Source organism: Candoia aspera, chromosome 3 (genome assembly GCF_035149785.1).
Source record: "Candoia aspera isolate rCanAsp1 chromosome 3, rCanAsp1.hap2, whole genome shotgun sequence".
NCBI lineage: Eukaryota > Metazoa > Chordata > Lepidosauria > Squamata > Boidae > Candoia > Candoia aspera.
Window position 1 is genome coordinate 88,708,034 of NC_086155.1, and position 17,669 is coordinate 88,725,702.

The 17,669-nt window shown below is 38.3% G+C and overlaps 2 protein-coding genes across 2 annotated transcripts in view; one reads left to right on the plus strand and one right to left on the minus strand.

Moving 5' to 3' along the window:
• Window positions 1–5,600, plus strand: part of SLC30A7 (solute carrier family 30 member 7) — a 42,003-nt gene extending 36,403 nt beyond the window's left edge. Inside the window, exons 10-11 of the mRNA XM_063298337.1 lie at window positions 105–254; window positions 1,343–5,600. Of these exons, the coding sequence (XP_063154407.1) occupies window positions 105–254; window positions 1,343–1,390 (198 nt within the window). The 3' untranslated portion in view covers window positions 1,391–5,600. The remainder of the gene's footprint in view (window positions 1–104; window positions 255–1,342) is intronic.
• A 1,862-nt stretch (window positions 5,601–7,462) lies between these two features.
• DPH5 (diphthamide biosynthesis 5) overlaps window positions 7,463–17,669 on the minus strand; it is a 33,241-nt gene continuing 23,034 nt past the window's right edge. Inside the window, exons 5-8 of the mRNA XM_063298325.1 lie at window positions 17,366–17,486; window positions 11,428–11,467; window positions 9,436–9,539; window positions 7,463–7,861 (exon numbers count right to left, since the gene is read on the minus strand). Of these exons, the coding sequence (XP_063154395.1) occupies window positions 7,656–7,861; window positions 9,436–9,539; window positions 11,428–11,467; window positions 17,366–17,486 (471 nt within the window). The 3' untranslated portion in view covers window positions 7,463–7,655. The remainder of the gene's footprint in view (window positions 7,862–9,435; window positions 9,540–11,427; window positions 11,468–17,365; window positions 17,487–17,669) is intronic.

Below are 17,669 nucleotides of genomic sequence, written 5' to 3' on the forward strand. Positions count from 1 at the left end.
AATATTACATACAGTTTTCCAGGGTTCAGATTAAATGGTTTTTATAAACCACTCTGTTATGAATAAAAGAAGGAAAAAGTAAAATACTAACTTCTGTATTTTAGGTTCAGCAATTGCAAGGAGTTTACAATTTGCATGATCCTCATTTCTGGACCCTTTGTACTGATGTTTACATAGGGACTTTGAAACTGTTTGTAGCTCCAGATGCTGATGTAAAGTGGATATTAAGCCAAACTCACAACATTTTCACTCAGGTAAAATTTGTATGTGTACACCTAGGTTATAAGTTACAATGCTGTTTTTAGCAACTGAGGAAAATATTATTAAGGTGTAACAATTCTTTATCATGCTTTGGAGTCTTCAAAAGAACTACGTTGGGTTATAAAATTCAGGAGCTGCAAGAAGCCTTATTTCTGGATTTAAATTCTAAATAATCTAAATTCTACATTAAATTCTATTTACACTTATTTCTAGATAGATGCTCTTTAGCTTCTCAAATATTTGTCATTTTTCTGTTGATTGTTGGTCTATAGATCAACTTTGTCCTAAAGGAAAAATTTTGCCTCTTATTTTTTTTTGCTAAAAATTATGAGATGTTGAGATTATGAGATTGTATCTAAGTACCTACATTGTCTAGCATTTTTAAAAGTTTAAAAGCTGCACTCTAATAATCCTTGGCTGTGATTCTTAACTTTAAAAATAGCATCAATATGTATGTATGTATGTATCAGTATGTACTGTGTGTATGTCTGTGTGTTTTAATTGTTCTTTGTGACTAATTCACAAAAAATCCTATTTACTGGCTAGTTCTCATTTTCATTACATTAAGTGTTTTACACAAGCAAAACAACCTTTTTCAAGCATTCTTACGAAAATATTTTGAAGCAGAAAAATCCATTTGTTTTTACAATTATAAAACCAAGGAATAATGAAATTAAGAGCTTGCTGAAGTGCTGTCTTACCAATAAGAACCATGCGTGCACAGTACTGGTCATGTTTATTGAATTTACATCCTGCCTTTCTATTGGGAACTCATGGCGGCAGACAAGGGAACCTTCCCTCATTTTATCCCTGCAACAGTCACTTTCTTTGGGGAGTTGGGATGAGAGAATAACTGACGCACAGTCATGCAGTGACCTCTGTGTTGAATGGGGAGTTGAACCTGGGTCTCTCCGATCCTAGTCCCACTATATGGCACTGGCTGTTTTCCTAAATGGAGCAGATGCCAAGTGGTTTGCGAGTAAGTTCCATGACAGATCATACTGAGTGACTTTACTGCATTTGAAATGTGGCTCATCTGTTCTCATTACTGACTTTAAGAGTTTCTTCCTTGTGTTTGCAGGCTGGAGTGAGGCAGCTGTATGTACAGATTGACTTTGCCACTATGTAGCGAACCTCTTCATCTCCTACTTGGACCAAAGCTTTCTAGTACTGTCATTTAAAGACTTCGTTCTTCTTTTGGAACTGAAACTCCTTGACTCAGTTGCCCAGCAAATTCTCTTGCTGCCTGATTAGCAGAAGAGAAAATGAAAGGGGCCTCATCTTGAATTACCTGGGATTGACTTTCAGGAGCCCCAAACCTTTGTGGATTCCTTGCCAAGTTTGTTCCTACCTACAGCAGACTTAAAAATACAGATGTGGTATTGCAATCATTGACTATGCTTTCTGTAAAGCTGCTGTAGAGATATCTCATTCCCACAGAGCCGGTATTATTGCAGAGAGGGGGGATTAAACGGAAATTACTTTAGGGTGTAATGTCACAGTGGTTGACATTCTACAGCATAACTGTTTATAAGACTGTTTGTACTTTGCAAACTTAATGAGCCAAACCATATTGGGTTTTCAGAGTGCCTTTATATCAAAGTATCTGTCAGCACAGATAGGAAACATTGGGGATTTTTATTAATTTTTATGGCTGTGACTTGTACCAGTAAGGTTTTTGCTTGCAATTTGTGTGATGTAAATGTGTAATTGAACAGAGGGAAGATGGCTTCCCTCTTAATGTTACAATTTTTAAGTTTCTGGGGAGGTGACTCTTCAGTTTTCAAATACAAAGGTAAAATGAACACATAAAATTTGTTTGCAGAATGTTTGATTACCATGAAGTAAGTCTTGGCTGCTAGTTCTGCAGCACCCTGGCAGTAATTGGGTGTTTCTACATGTAGCCACTGTGCAAAAGGATGGCTTGCCAGAATGTGTTATCTCCCTCTGATCCGATGTCTTCTAATTGTTGTTTTTCATACGTGGACAAGTCTTGCAGTAAAGAATTAGGTTTTTTAATTTAACTTTTATGAAATGCTCAAAAGGAGGATGCTTTTATGGATTTGCCTCCTCCTGCATTACCACTTCCTATCTGGAGCCTTTATGTTGGATACATTTATTTTGATTGAAGGGGTTTTTTATGCCAGTCAACAGTCAATACATGATTTTGCTTCATACCCTGTATGTTTACTTAACAAATTATTTAATCCACTTATGAATGTTAAGTCAGGATATTCTTCTGGCAATCTCACCATTATCTGCATTGTCATAGGTTTACACATTCACATTTTAACTGAATATAATGAGTTTTCCTAAATCATACCCCATATTTGAACTTCGACTTTTTCCATCAGATTCTTAAAGGACCTATAAATCTTTCAGCAGCATTTTCTGGCACTTAATTATTTAGTGAACTGTTCTGCAAACATTGACTCTGTGCCGCTGTTCTCCATCATAACTGAAGTTCTTTTAAACTTCACAGGAACACTCTGGGTAATATGTCTTCTGTGTGTATCCCATGGTGCTAGTGTGATATTTAAAGGTTTTCTTTGGACAGAATAACAAAGATGCCACATATGAATTTTGCTGTTTCTAATGCTGGAACTAAAGTTGGTCAGAAGCTAGTCTCCATTTTAGGTTAATAAACAAAGCTCTGATTAATTGTTTGTCAAATCAATAGAAATCGCTCAACCTTTTCAAAAGGCAATTGGAAGAAAAGTGTATAATGCAAGCAAGATGAGCTTGCCTAGAAATATGAAGGTTACCATTAACTCATGGTCAGAAATTGTTTTCTTAACACAAACAATTATTTTTGTTGCTTGCATGAAATTGTGATAGGCATTAGAAATACATAAAATGGATCTGAATTTTATATGGAAAAGACTGTAGCATGGATTTTCTGTTTTTATGGGAATAACTTCCCTTTATTATTTTTTAATCCACTTTTCTTAGATAACCTATTACTGGCTGTTTAATTTCTAAACCCTGCTTTGTTTTGCTCACTGTTAACATAGAAATATGAGTATTTTTATGCAACCTGTAATTTAAACCCTAATATAAGTTTTGATTCATTATTTTTGTACAGTAACATATTCGGCCTCATTCCTTTCCACAAGACACAACTGAAACTGCTTTGCATATTACTGTTTTCTTATGGTGATTCCCGTCATATGTGAAAGACAACAGGAGTAGATCCCTGGAGATGAGAGCGGAAAAAGTGCTGTTTTCGCCTGGTGCAGAAATATTTCCCCCCCCACATGGAGATAATTATTTTGCTCCGTGTAGATTAATGTGAAGTCCCATTGCCTCGGATATCTTTCAGTAAGAGTTTGCTGAAATAGGTTGTTAACTTGCTGTTAAATAGTTAATTTGTAGTCACTTCTTCAAAAAAGAAAATAAGCCTCATCCACTGAATTGGGCATCTCTCTGAATTTTGCTTCTGTTTATGACATGACTGTTTCTGTGGCTTTTGTTGGCATGTTCTAAATCCTTGGGTGTGCCTAAATAAGAGAGGCTGGAAACTGCTTAACCTTTTTAGGGAGGTTAATATGCTCTTTTGTTTTGTTTCTGCAGGATGTAGTCCTCTTTATTGTCGCTGACTTCTCTCAGCCAAATGTCAAATAGTAAAGCATGTTGAATTATACTTGGCCAAACATGTGGCACTGAAACTTGCTTTTATCTAACTCTGGCAAAATAACTTACATTGAATGTGTTGCCTTTGCACAATATAATGCAGTGGAGGGCTCACTCAGTAAACAAATGTGCATTTTTGCCTGTAATCACAAGACAAGGTATTTAATTTAGGAAATGAGGTTCACTATAGAACAAGTTTACTGTCAGCCAAGCTCCAAATAGATAATATGAAAGAAAAAGTGTTCTTTATACTTTTAGGTTCAAAGTATTAGGCTTAGTCGTAGGATCTGTTTAATTCTTGAGTGAAAGTAGGCTGCCCAACATAGCTGAGGGCTTAGGGCATCATTTTCTACAGATGGAACCAGCAACCTGAGTAACATTTTTCTTTTTCAGTGCTTTTTCATTTCTAAAAATGAACACTTGTAATCACATTCAGATATTCAGAGACTTGACTAGTAGACAAAACACTGTGGTATAACTGTGGTCAAAGTTTTAGAAGAAAGGTAAGAGATGCTAACTGCACTTTATCAAATGATTAGTGTTGGCATATGAAGAAATCAAGACTGGCAGTTGAATTATCAATAGCTGGTTATTCCAGGATAGGGGTACTAAAACCAGTGAAATTAATTATGTTTTCCAAGGGAAAACTGCAGTACTTCATTTTTTTTCTTTCAAATATGGTTGGTATGATTTAGATGAAACCCAGGGTTGTTACATGCCTTGTCCAATTTAGAAAATATCCTCTCATTAGTTTTGTTCTACATTTCCTAAATCATGATTCTGCTTCTATTTTGCTGCAGAAAGTGCTTCAATATGCATTTTTCTCAGATTCCTGCATTCTTTCCCCCCTTCCATTTTAACTGCTGCTGCTTCCCACTTTGACCTGATCTATCTTTTTACAACTGTTTTTTTACCATAAAAGAGTTGTGTCCCATTAATGCTTATTTTTACTGTGGAGCTCTGTGACTAAGCTTTAGCAGAGATGGAATTTTGTTTTTATTGCCTCATTGTCTTGGGCAGGGGAAGGGAAGGAAAATCAGTTTCAATATAATGAAATACTTAAGAGAGCATTGTTTGCATATTTCATTTACTGAGGCATGGTTGGTATGGTATCAGTTCCCCAAAATTTTATGCAGGGGTCAGCAGTCTTTCCAGGCAGTGGACACTACTGTGCAACCTGTAGCTGGCAAATAAACTTCTAATAGGCCAAAATCTAACATGAGAACACTGATCTAATGAGGTTTCAGCCATCTACTTTTAATTTTTGAGATCAGTAACCACTATAGTGGTGGTGTGTCTTGTTGCCAAGCCCTGATTTAAATTATAGATTGTATTTATGCCCTAGCCATGCATTTTCTTGCATAAGAAAATGGCTGAAACGCTTATTTCTGAAAACGTATTTTCAGATAAAATGGATTTTTGCTGTCAACCAGTCTTTTATTCAGTTTCTAAAGGCCGGGTGTTCTGTACAGTTGAAGGAGTTTCCTGTACTGGTAAATTCAAAGAGGTGGCTGAAGATAATATACTGAAAATAACTTGAAAACATAGCTAGTGGCCAGTCTGACCTGCCATCAGTGCAATATTGAACATTTTATTGCTTTTTTTCCTATTTTAATACAGTCTTTATTGAAACAGCAAAAACGTTTGGCACAATATTTGGGATCAGTTTTTCCTATCAATAAAACTCTTTTTTTCTAAACCTCAAATATTGTGTGTGTAGTTCTTGGGGCCAAATACATCCTTTTAAATAATTCTTAAGCTGTCTTCTAATTGACAAAAATAGTGGTGTCAAGCTGTAAATTGTGGTTTGTGCATCACAGCAGCAGGTCTTGCACAGCATGCTAAGCCACATTTTAGTAGAACACAATATGTGAATCAAATAATACAGAAATACTGTGAGGTTGGTTTGTTAGATTTATATCCCATCCTTTCTGCAGAAACTCAAGGCAGTGTTGAGTTGAGGCTTCTTCTCATGTAAATGGCATAGAAGAGATGGCATCCCTTGATCTCACTTGAAAATCTTTTGGAAGAACTTCCAGATCTTCAGAAAACAGTATGGAGAAGGAAGACTCAATGAAAATAGTACATTGAACCAATTGTCAAGGTCCATTTTCTACATCAAAGACAAGTTATTTGAAAGTGGATACCTCCTGCTTGCTCCAGAGGCAGCGCCTAGAGATCTTTTTGAGGCCACTTCCTTTGAAGAGAGGAAGTAGATCCTTGAGTCTACTTTTCTTAGCCTCTTTTCCAGTTTTGGGAGGACAAGCTGTAAAAAGAGCTTAAAGAAAGAACACTTGAGGAAAAACAGAATAGAGGAGAGCTACTTGAGAATTATGAATCATTGGCTACATATACTGATGGAACCCTCAAGACCCTTTCCACTTTTGAAACAGCCTGGTGGCCTGGATGCCCTTTTGCTGTGCAAAATTGGCTTTCTTGGTAAATCTATGCAGTGAACTAGTAAGGCAATTCTAACACAGCTTCTGCAGACATGCTACTTTTCATTGCGAGGAATTATTTGCATGGAATCAGTCCAGAAATCTCCATCTTGCATTTCCTCACACGCAACCAGTGCACAACCTAGACTCATCTCTTGTTTGAAGAATGGTGGATGAGGACTTTTACATGGATTCATTGTGTGTGCCAATTGTGCCCTTTCCTGGGCTGACAGATCCTTCCCATGGTTTCTCATGCCTTAGTTTGGATTACTATAATGTGGTCTACATGGGGCTGCCCTTGAAATCCACTTGGAAAGTAGATTGGTCCAGCATGGAGTTGTGTAAGTAGGTATGGGCACAACTCAGTGTGCTCCTGTGACATCTCTGCTCTGTGAGCAGGTGCAATTCAAGGTGAGGGTTATCATCTATAAAGCCCTACATGGTTCAAGATTTGATTATTCATGGAACTAACTTTGCCCAGTTGTTTCTGCCCATCCTGTAAGATCAGATAGGGTGAGCACACTTTAGTGCTTTCAGTTAAATAGTGTCATCTGTGGGATCCTAGATGCGTGTCTTCTCTGTCATGACTGTCATGACCTCTAGAATACCATTCCTCCAGAAATCCATTTGGCCCCATCCCTACTCTGCTATAGAAAATACTGAAAACCTGGCTTTTTGACCAGGCCGTGGGCTGAGGTGCCTTGTGCTGTCACTGAATGAGGGCTGAAATGGGATTTTTGAACTGCCTCAAAGCAGTGATTATTTCCTGTATTGTTTTTACTGAATTTTTAATTCTAAGTTTCCTTAAGTCTCTCTGATCCAATAGCCTTATAAGAATGCTCAGCAAATGCTGGTAGTTTAAGTTCAATTCAAGCTTTATCTACTGCTACTATTATCATCATCCTAACTATCTGCAGTTTGAAATGGTACTGTTCAGGCACAGGCTTACTACCTTAGGGTATCTACATCAGTGTAGGGTCAGATTTCTTCCAAAAATATCTAAGTCTAACCCTGAAAACAAGCATCCTAGTGAAGTGCTATATTTCATTTTTGAAACTTCTCTGTCTTCTGCCACACTGTCTTCCCATCAGCTGCCACACAGGTGAAATCAAGATGCTAGTCTCAAATTATTTTATTCTAATTCTGTCAAGTAACAAAACATTTAAAAGTTGTAAGCAGTGAGCCTGAGCCATAAAGAATCACAACTGGGCTTGCTAGCTGTCTTCTTTGGCAAGACATGGGTTACTTCTTTGCAGAGTAGCCTTTATTACTAATGGATTTTACCAGTTTCAGTTCATAGTAGGGGTACAAAGAGTTTCCAATTCAGTGATGTCCAAAGATGGATTTATCTACTGCAAAGAGTTTAAGCATGTCCACTTCCAGGGGATGCAATATTCCAGTTATGATCAGAGAGTGTAGAGGATCGCCAAATGCCACTGTAGTCATTTCCTGTAGAGTACCTGAAGCAATCTTCTGATCCACTGCACCAACTCTTGCTAAGCCTACACAGACAGTGTTTTCTGTTATTTCTGCAAAAACAAAGAACAATGATATTAAGAAAATCTACTTTACAATTTTCTCATGCAGCACATCTAAGAGAGAGTGATTCTCCCTCCTTTCCTTAGCAAAAGTTACATCCTCTTCCTGCTGACAACCTTCTGAAGAACTCCACAATCACTTCCCTGAAAATTAAGACAGCAATTGGGCAACGCCTGTAACACTGCCTTGTAATAGGATGTGGCAAAATTTGTAAAGAACAGGCACAGGAAATACGGTGTTCTATCAGGAATCTGAACTTCAGGTATAATAATTAGCCAGGCAGGTTCTCAGTCATGCAGTTATTGAAGTGAATGCTTTTGCTTCATATGAATGAAACATGCTTCCAGGTTTACTTTTGATAAATAGTGTATCGGAGCTAGCATCTTGCCCTTATATGGAAAGTGAGTGTGATGGAATGTGCCCCTGAAAAGGGGGGTGATGTGATGGAGCTCAGAGCTGAGGGAGTAGAGAGCGCATTCCAGGCAGATAAGCATTCTCACAGCTTGGAGAGTGTGGAGGGGTGGAGGAAGAAAGTTAGACTGCCCTAGATTCCCAAGGGTATTTTTCCCTTTAGCTCAGTTAAGGAACCTTTAGTCTGGCAAGATTCTATATATGGTAGAAACAATAAAAGGAACTAGAGTCGCAACTCTGACACAGTGTGGTTTTCTTTGCCAATTACCCTGACAGTGAGTGTCCATAGTTTGGTTGCTGTAAATTGCCTGGGACCAAACACTAATAGACCAGAAGCTTTATTACTTTAAACCTTAAAGCAGAAATGGGAAATCTGCAGCCAGTCAAATATTGCTGAATTTCAATTCCCATCATCTCCAGTTAGCATGACTGGATCATGACAAGGATGATGGGAGTCATAGTGCAACCCTGACCTACAATTTTCCATCCCTGACCTACAATTTTCCTATTAAAATGCTTGAGGATCAAACCAAGGTCAATTTATTTCTGAGGTTTTCTTCTACAACACAGAAATGTTGTACTAACAGGACTACTTTTGGTTATATTTTTCCCACCAAAGTCTGTATTTCTTAATGCAATGTCAAATGGTTAGTTGAATACAAGATGGCAGTGTATGGCTTTGTGCTGATCTAAGACTGTAATATTCATTCCATTATATATATTAAAAGTGCTTTCTGGTTCCAAATATATAATCGCTCTTTATGTATTCGGAACCACTGCTTTGTGGCAGGTCATAAACACCAAATGAAGGAAATGCATAATTTCTTATGAGTGTGGGAAATGATTAAAGTCAATGTGATTCATTCTTGAAATACATCCATATGGAATGCTTTTTAAAAAAAAATAATAAACTGGGTCATTGAGCTTGTGGCTGGCTTGTGTACAGGCCAACATTCTGCGGCCTTTAGATACATGCTTCCAGGCCAGTGATGTACACTTCATTATGGATGATGAGCCAATGTAAAACTTTGGCTTCCATGCAAGCTATATCTTGCCAAGTTCAGGATGGCCCATCTCCATACCACCATGGGAGCTCTTGAATTCTGAAGAAATTTCAACCAGGGTATCTTTCTAGCAGACATACTGTATATACCTGGCTCTTGGCCCTGTAGCCGCCTATTCTGAACAACTGCAAGAAGCTGCTCTGCTGCTTGATTCACACTCATGTAGCATGGTGGCTCAAAGATCTTCTTTCCCCTGACAGAAGAAAGCCGACAATGTCAAAAAAGGAGCTTGTACATCCTAGTCATGTTGGAATTCATGAGCACAACAAAGTGACATCCATACTAGCTGGTTTGCACACTGCAGTTTGTTCAACCAATCCTGGTTAAACTCAACCATGACTTAGGCTGGGTTTGCTTATTACACTTCTTCTATTCAAGATTTTTAAACAGCTGAAAAGAGGTACCCACTCTGTATAGCAGAAGGAAACATATTGGCACACTCTTCTATTGACCTCACTGCCTAGGTTTAGATGTGCATAAAAAGCTGCGCCCAACACTTATGTCAGTGGGAACAAAAATCACTCTTAGGCAGCTGTGTGGCTGTTTTGAAGCTTTTAACCAAGGAATTATAGCCTGCATGATTCAAATGAATGTATTCTCCACTTCTAAAAGAGGTGCCACATGTTTACCCTTGCAGTGCAATCCCAGCCATGTCTATTCCTCAGCCCCCTGAAATGTAGTGTTACTTCCCCTGTATCAGTGTCTGTGCTATTCATGCCAAGTTGAAAGGAAAGCCTGTATTTTTCTACCATATACTCTGTAGTTGCATAATTATAGTCCCCCAATCCAGTGTTCAAGAGTTGTTTTCAGCAAAGTTTGCCAACTGTGGACTTGGCCCAGCAAAGTTTATGAAGAAGTTCCAAAATAAATCTTCTCCAGAGATTGTCAGTCCATATGAATATAGAGCTAAACCAAAGTAAGGATGTGTCCAGAAACCATCAACTGTTCCGTAAGATGAGCTGGCAGAGAGACTAAGGAAGCAGACTGGTCCCCCCAGATTAGAAATACTGAACAACTAGGAGTGGAAAAGAATGATACCACAGATAAAATGACTTCGGTCACAGCTAACATTGCTCTATTCACTTTTTAAAAAATGGGAAACAGTGAATATATGCTGAATGCAATATGAAAGTTTGCTTATGAAGCAGCAAGTTTATCTTTAACAGAGAAAGATGACTAAAAGAGGTTTGGGGGCATTGGCCAATGGCATTCTATTGCCTGAAGCAGAGGCCGAGTGATACCTGCAATCCCAGCTAGCGCAAGCCTTTAAAGCTACTTAAAACTACAAGGAGAGGGGTTTGGACTAGATATCAAGAGGAACTTCCTGACTGTGGAACAGGAGGCTACTTAAGTGATGAGGTCTTCGCTAGAGGTCTTCAAAAAGAGACTGAACAGTCATCTGTCAGAGGTGATCTAGTGTATCTTGCATAGAGCAAGAGGTTGGACTCAATATTCTTTAAGATCCCTTCCAACTCAATGATTTTATGAAAGCCAAGGGTGCTGTCTCTTGGACACCTATTCCTGGTGGTGCTTCCTGAAGTAGATAAGTGTTTCATCCTATGATGTGGTCCTGCTGTTGTGAACAAGACTAAATTAGCTACTATTAAAAGCAGTGACAAGCCGCCTAAGTGTGGATGCAGTAAGAAGTCAGGCCTCTGCGTTTCAGAGAAGTTGAGAATGGATTGCAGCAATGTTTCTGATTGTGCAAAGGCCTTCAGCTGCATTCAACCAATGATAAAAACATATTTGCAAACCTCTTTTTGGATCTTGGAAAAGTTCATACTGAAGGCATGGCCTGGGTGCAAATTTATTCCAGATTCCCTACATATATTTAAACCTAATATTTGTAGAAACACACTCATAGGGTTCCAGTGGACTTCAAATATAATTTAACTTTGCTATTGATCTGTCCCATAACCCACAATATGAGCGATCACAATTCGTCCCCATCTTCTACATTAATTATGTAAGTAATCCTACAGGTTCCTGTAACAGTTATTCTACTTTCAAGTGCTAAACTATCTACACACGCTACTCACTGCTACATGCTGACAATCCACACGCCCAGTGACACAACTTACCTCATGAGATTCTCCACTGACTGCTCCTTTACTTTAATGTCTGCAGAAAAACGTAAGTGTACATACACTGAAAGTTAATTTATGTAGAAACTATTAAGACTCAGATTTTATTTTTCCCTTGCATCTGATACAGAAATATTCCCACAGACTGTTCCACTTCTGCATGTGTGATCTTACAATCTCTGTTTCAGAGAATATTTTTTAAAATGGGACTAATTCCAGCCAGCCAGCCGGCCAGCCAACACAATTGTATTCATTGCTCTATTGTGTTGTCCAACACATGGTTAGCATTTTGTCGCTGCATAGCATTTTCAGTTCCCTTGAGCTGCTTTAGAGTGTATGCATGTCTGTGGGGGGGAATTAATGCCTCCTCCTCAACACAGCTGTTGGCAAAAATAAAACAAATAATTCCAGAGTATCTCTATTCAATATAACAAGCAGTGATTTTAACAAAGGGTTGGTATTCAGGATCCCAAAGAGCCTCAACCTATTTTTCCATGGAGTTCTAATCATTCTCCCTCTTTCCCAGTTATCTGTTTAGGGGGTTCTCCAAGCATTCTATGGGTATTGAACAAACTCTGTCTTTGCTATGCCTTTGGAGATGTTTTTGCTGGACTTTTTTTCCTTGTACTTCTCCCGACACTAGGGTTGACACTGACACATCTCTCTTATGTGCGTGGATTGGCTTCATAAGGTCCACTCTCAGAAAATAAATTGCCGTGAATATATGACACAGCGTGTAAGACACAATCCATTTTTCATAATTAAAAGGATTTCCTTTTGCATTAGACCAAACTACCAGTCTTAACTGAAATCTATTAGGTAGACATCAGGTTTAATAAGTTAGAGCTGTTACATCTGGAACCAAATGTGAGTTTATAGGACTTAAGGTCGAAGAGATCAGTAATATACTTGAAGTTTTTCATCTTATCTTCTAGCAGAAAAACATATTGTGTGTCATGCTTCCTTCAGTTCATTAGTTACTGAATTTGATTCTCTATTAAGCTTAAGCAACACGAATGAGCTATGAGGAGAAGCCATGGATATAAATGTAAGTGCTTTTTTGTTTCTATCAGCTACCTGTTTCCTGGCCGGTAAGAGTCACTTTAGCAGGATAACACTGGAACTGCAGAGGCTGTGTTCGCCTCCAGTTGTTTCTGAGTACAATTCAAAGGGCTGGCATTAACCTCTACAATCCTATACCGCTCAACGTCCAGGTATTTTAGGGATTGTCTCCTTCCACCTGAGCCTGCCTGACCTGTGCCCTCCATCAGAATACTTCTTGCTCCCCCACTCCAAAAGGGGCAGGGGCAGGGGCTGGTCTGCTCAGTGGCCTTCCCTCCCCTTGGAATGGGTACCCCAGACTCTACCCCAAGGTTCAAAGAAGGCAGTCAAAGCAGTGTTGGTTGTGTTGTGTTTGATTACCAGGGGTTATTTATGGTAGTTTTACCGAATTACTTATGGATGAGATTATTAGATTTGTTTTATGGATTTTTATTGTGAGTCACCCAGAGTCATGGGATGGGGTGGTAAATACGTAATGTAATAATGGAAGAACATTCCAAGTTTACCTTTTCGGTAAGAACTGAACTGTCCTCTCTCTCTGTTCCAGTGCCATTTATACCCAGTATTTATTTCATTCTAGTCATCCAAAATCTGGATCTAATTCGTTTTCTATATTCAGCTGATAACTTTATAATTGCATTTTAATTTTTAACCAGCTGTTCATACTTCTTCACATATCAACATTCCTGACATGGAAATTTTGACATGATAAAGTAAATAAATCAATGACTGTATTCTTACATTATGCTAAGCCATAATACACTTTGATTTTGATGTGTGGGCTGAGCAAACCAGGCTTGCAGCTAAGCAATTTATGTGAACCCAGCCAATTGTTATTTATTTAAAAATGGTTATCCTAGAATGGCTTAGCTTGATGTGTTAACTTAATAAAATGCTCATGTAATTTTCCCCAATGAATATTTTTTTTAACATAGAGGTATGTGTGTACGTGTATGAAAAACGCACAGTACCCCGTGAGTGGATTAAATCTTCTCTAACCTTTTGTCCTCTGAGTTCCTAAAGCCCTCTATGGTAGAGGCTTATGGGAATCCAAATTTGACATATCTGGGGTCACTAGGGAAGAACTCATGTAGTAGAAAAAATGGAAGGATGTTGAGAATGGTGGTATCAAGAAAGGAGATTGGAGAGATTGGGAGATGTGCTGAGTAGAACATTGTTCAAAACATCTGGCAAGCTGCTGTATACAGAAAGACTGTAACATTCTTTCACTCAGCATTGATCACAGGGAAGAAATGCAATTTTAAATATCCCTCTCTTTCTGAAAATGCATTCCAAATGCCTAACATCTGTGCAGTTTAAATAGATGTATGTCTGTTGGTACGTTTTAATAATTGAGGAACAATTCCAGTATATTCCCCAATGTATAAATTATCTCTAGACCAATTTCTCCAGCAATCATGTTGAGTGATTATATGCTGGCAAAATTCAGATCTTTCCAAAACATACAGAGAAATTGCCTTTGGACTTAGAGGTTTTGGGATATAGTGCTAGAACTCCTGGCTTGTAATCAACAAAAGCAACAGAGGTCATAAGACCATTAGTTGCTTGCAAGAACTCACCACCAACCTACATTCACTGAAAAGGCTACAGTTAAATCAACCCCAGTACCTAAAAAATACTGAATGAGCTAATTGCATCAGTCCAATTTCCATCTGATAAAAATTCCATGTGCGTTTGGCTCTGTACAATATCTCTTGCTGGAAGATTACATGTGAAGTCCAATTTTGTCTGAAAAGTCTGGTACAATTTTAAAAAACCGTGCCTAGCTACAAAGCCCATTGGGCTGCTTCCCTTCCTGCAGGCCAAGTCTTTGTAGTTTTAAGAGAAGTGCAGAAATATCTGAAATAATGAGTAATTTGCTTCTCCCTCTGCAGTAGATGAAGCTAAATCTCTATATATTATATTACTGTTAAAACTCAGGAGCAGAGCCAGTAAATAGTCTAGCAATCCCAGTGAAGGGATAGCCTTGCTAAAACTTCATTTTAAACATTTCTTTTAGGTGTTTCAGGATCAGCTCCCTATTAATAGAAGGGAACCACATTTGTGTGACTCTCTTGATTGCAACTTAAGACTTCTTACTGTGCAGTTCTGGGGCAATTAAAACTTCTGACTCCACAATATTCAGTTATTCTGCAGACTCAAGTTTCCTAGCAGCTTAGTACTAGATAAGGTGGTATACATTTCCTAAAATTAGGAAGTTAGTGGATGGGGAAAGTAAAACTTCTATTTCTTCCAAGTGTTAAGAGAACACTGCAACTGATTACTATACAGGCTAATTTATATATATCACGTAGGTCTAGCAGTAACACTTTTTCTAGTCCATTCTACTAAGCTTTAGACAAACATTTTTCAGGAAAAAAGCCTGAAACAAACTCTGCCCTGGGGCAAAAATAAAGGGAAGGCTAGCAAATGCTATTTTTGGCTTATATTATTTTTCAGTGTATAGGAAAATGTCTGGCTTGCTTACATAAAAGAACAATTAAATATCCTATTTTCCTCCTAGTAGCACAAAATGGTACACTCCCAGAAAAAAATTATTGCAGATTTATTCGATATATACATACATAAATCAGTGATGCCAATCTAGGAATCACTGATGTATGAATTTGGATTTTTCTTTTAGAAACAGCGCTGGCAAAGGATGGGTTTGCATCTAGACTGGGAAACAACATGGACATTTTTTTGGCATCTCTGCACCAAACTCTATTGTAGGGGTAAAGATGGTCAAATTCGTATGCCATTATCCTAATACAGCTTTCCCAGCCACTGTATCTAAATGCACATTTCTATGAGCAAAGCAATTTGGAATGGACTAACACATGGTACTGGACCATGTAATCTGGGTCTCAGAATGGTTCAAAAACAGATCAGATGATACAAGTCAGCTGACCCTTTCTTAAGCTACTTCTTACGGGAGCAGAAGCCAGCAGTTATTCTACCAGACTGCAAGGTCAGCCAGCTCACTGGCTCAGCTGTAACCAAACCAATGTGGGCTTATCTTCTTTTTAAGTTGCTTCGAATAATAAGAAAAATAATATCTGGCTGCATTATAGTATTCCAGTTCTATTATAATGTCTGCATGTGCATGCTTACCCAGGATTAACTGAACCATGGTTGACTAAATGAACCCAATTTTCTGGATCTGCACAATATAATGAGCTATACATTGGCCAAGGGGAAGTCACGCCCTCAGCCCCTCAACTGTGGGATGTCTCAAGGCTTGATGCTCTCTCCCTTCCTATTTAATATCTACATGAAATGGCTGAGGGAGGTCATCCATGTTTGGGGTCCAGTATCATCAATATGTGGATGATACCCAGCTATATATCTTGATCCTGGGCCAACCAAGTGATGCTCTTAAAAGTCCTGTCTGAATGTCTGGAGGTTGTGTGGGACTGGATGGAGAGGAACAGACTAGGCTCAATCCTGACAAGATTGAGTAACTGCAGATATTTGGGCTCACTGGGACTGGGATTTTCCGTCGTTGAGTTTCTAAGGTATTGCATTTCCCCATTCAAGACTGGTGTGCAATCTGGGGTACACAGCTCCTGCTCAAAGAGCAGATGGCAGCTGTGGCCAAGAGGGCCTTTACACAAGCACATCTAGTGTGCCTGTTGTGCCAGGAGGCCCTTCAGCCAGTCACTCATGTCTTAAATGGACAACTGTAACACGGTCTAGATGGGGCTGCTCTTGAAGACTACTCAGAAATTACAGCTGGTCCAGAATGCAGCAACATGGGCAGTGATGGGCATGCCTCATTATGCCCATGTGACCCCACTGTCTGCGAGCTGCACTGGCTATCAGTTGGCTTCCAGGTGCAATTCAAGATGCTGGTCATCACCTAAACCCTTCATGGCATAGGGCCAAGTTATTTGAGAGCCACTCACCTCCCATTGTTTCTGCCTTTCCAGTAATATTGGTGTGGGTTGGGTTCCCCTGCTGAAACAATGCCATCTATTGGAACTTGGGAAGCATGCTACCTCTGTCATGGTGCCTGCCCTTTGGAATAATATCCCTCCAGAGATCCATGCGGCTCCCACCCTAAGGATGTTCTGGAAGTCTTTAAAAAAATGTCTGTTCTACCAGGCCTTAGGAAGTTTGCTTGTGTTTTATGGTATATGGAGTGTGGTCTGCCCAGACATACACATTTTTTTTCCTTATTGTTTTCTATCCTTTTAAAGTGTAAGTCACCCACAGTTCTTCTAGAGTCACATGGCCTCTAAATAAAATAATAAAATAAAATAAAATAAAATAAAATAAAATAAAATAAAATAAAATAAAATAAAATAAAATAAAATAAAATAAAATAAAATAAAATAAAATAAACAAGTCTTGCACGTGATGTCTGGCTACCACAAGATGTTCAGTTAGGTCATTTATAGCTCAGTGTGTCATGTAAATGCAGCCTACAAGACTCATTATGAGGTTAAAAATTGATCCCTGAACTTTTTTCTTCTTATTTCCTATCCTTTTTTACTGATCTGTAAGTCATTTAAAAAAAAAACAGATGAAGTATATAAGTAACCAAAAAATACATCAACGAAGGCAAAATCCATGCAAGGTAAAAGATGCTCATCTCTTTTTCCATTCCACTTTTATCTACAACTTAATGCTTCTTGTTTGATCAGGAAGGATGAATTATTCAATCAGTCAATTATTTACAAAAGTGTAGAAGTCCGCACTGATGAAGCACGCTAATAGACAACATATTTATGACAAACATTTAATGCAAAAAATCTGGGTGCTGTACGAGCAATTAAAAAAAAGGCATCCAACAATTGCTTCAATTCTCACAATTCAATCTAAATAAAAACAAACAAACAAACAAATACCAGATGCCGATCTTTCTTACCAAGTAAGCACAGAGTATGCATCCCATTTTTCAAGTTTTTTATGATTTTGTCAAAAAAACTCTCAGGCTTCCACATATCTGTCCAGAACACAATAGAAACTGTTTCTCCAAAGTTGTAGAGCTGTGAAGAAGGAGGGAGAGAGGAAAGAAAATCTTCAATCATCATTATACTGTAATTTATAAAGTTATATAAAATCTGGTTATAAACATTCAGTATTGTGGGATTTTTCAGGTATGTGAGAAACATTGAATTGTACTTCTTTTCACATGTTAAAAAGCAATGTCTGGAACCAACTGAAGTACA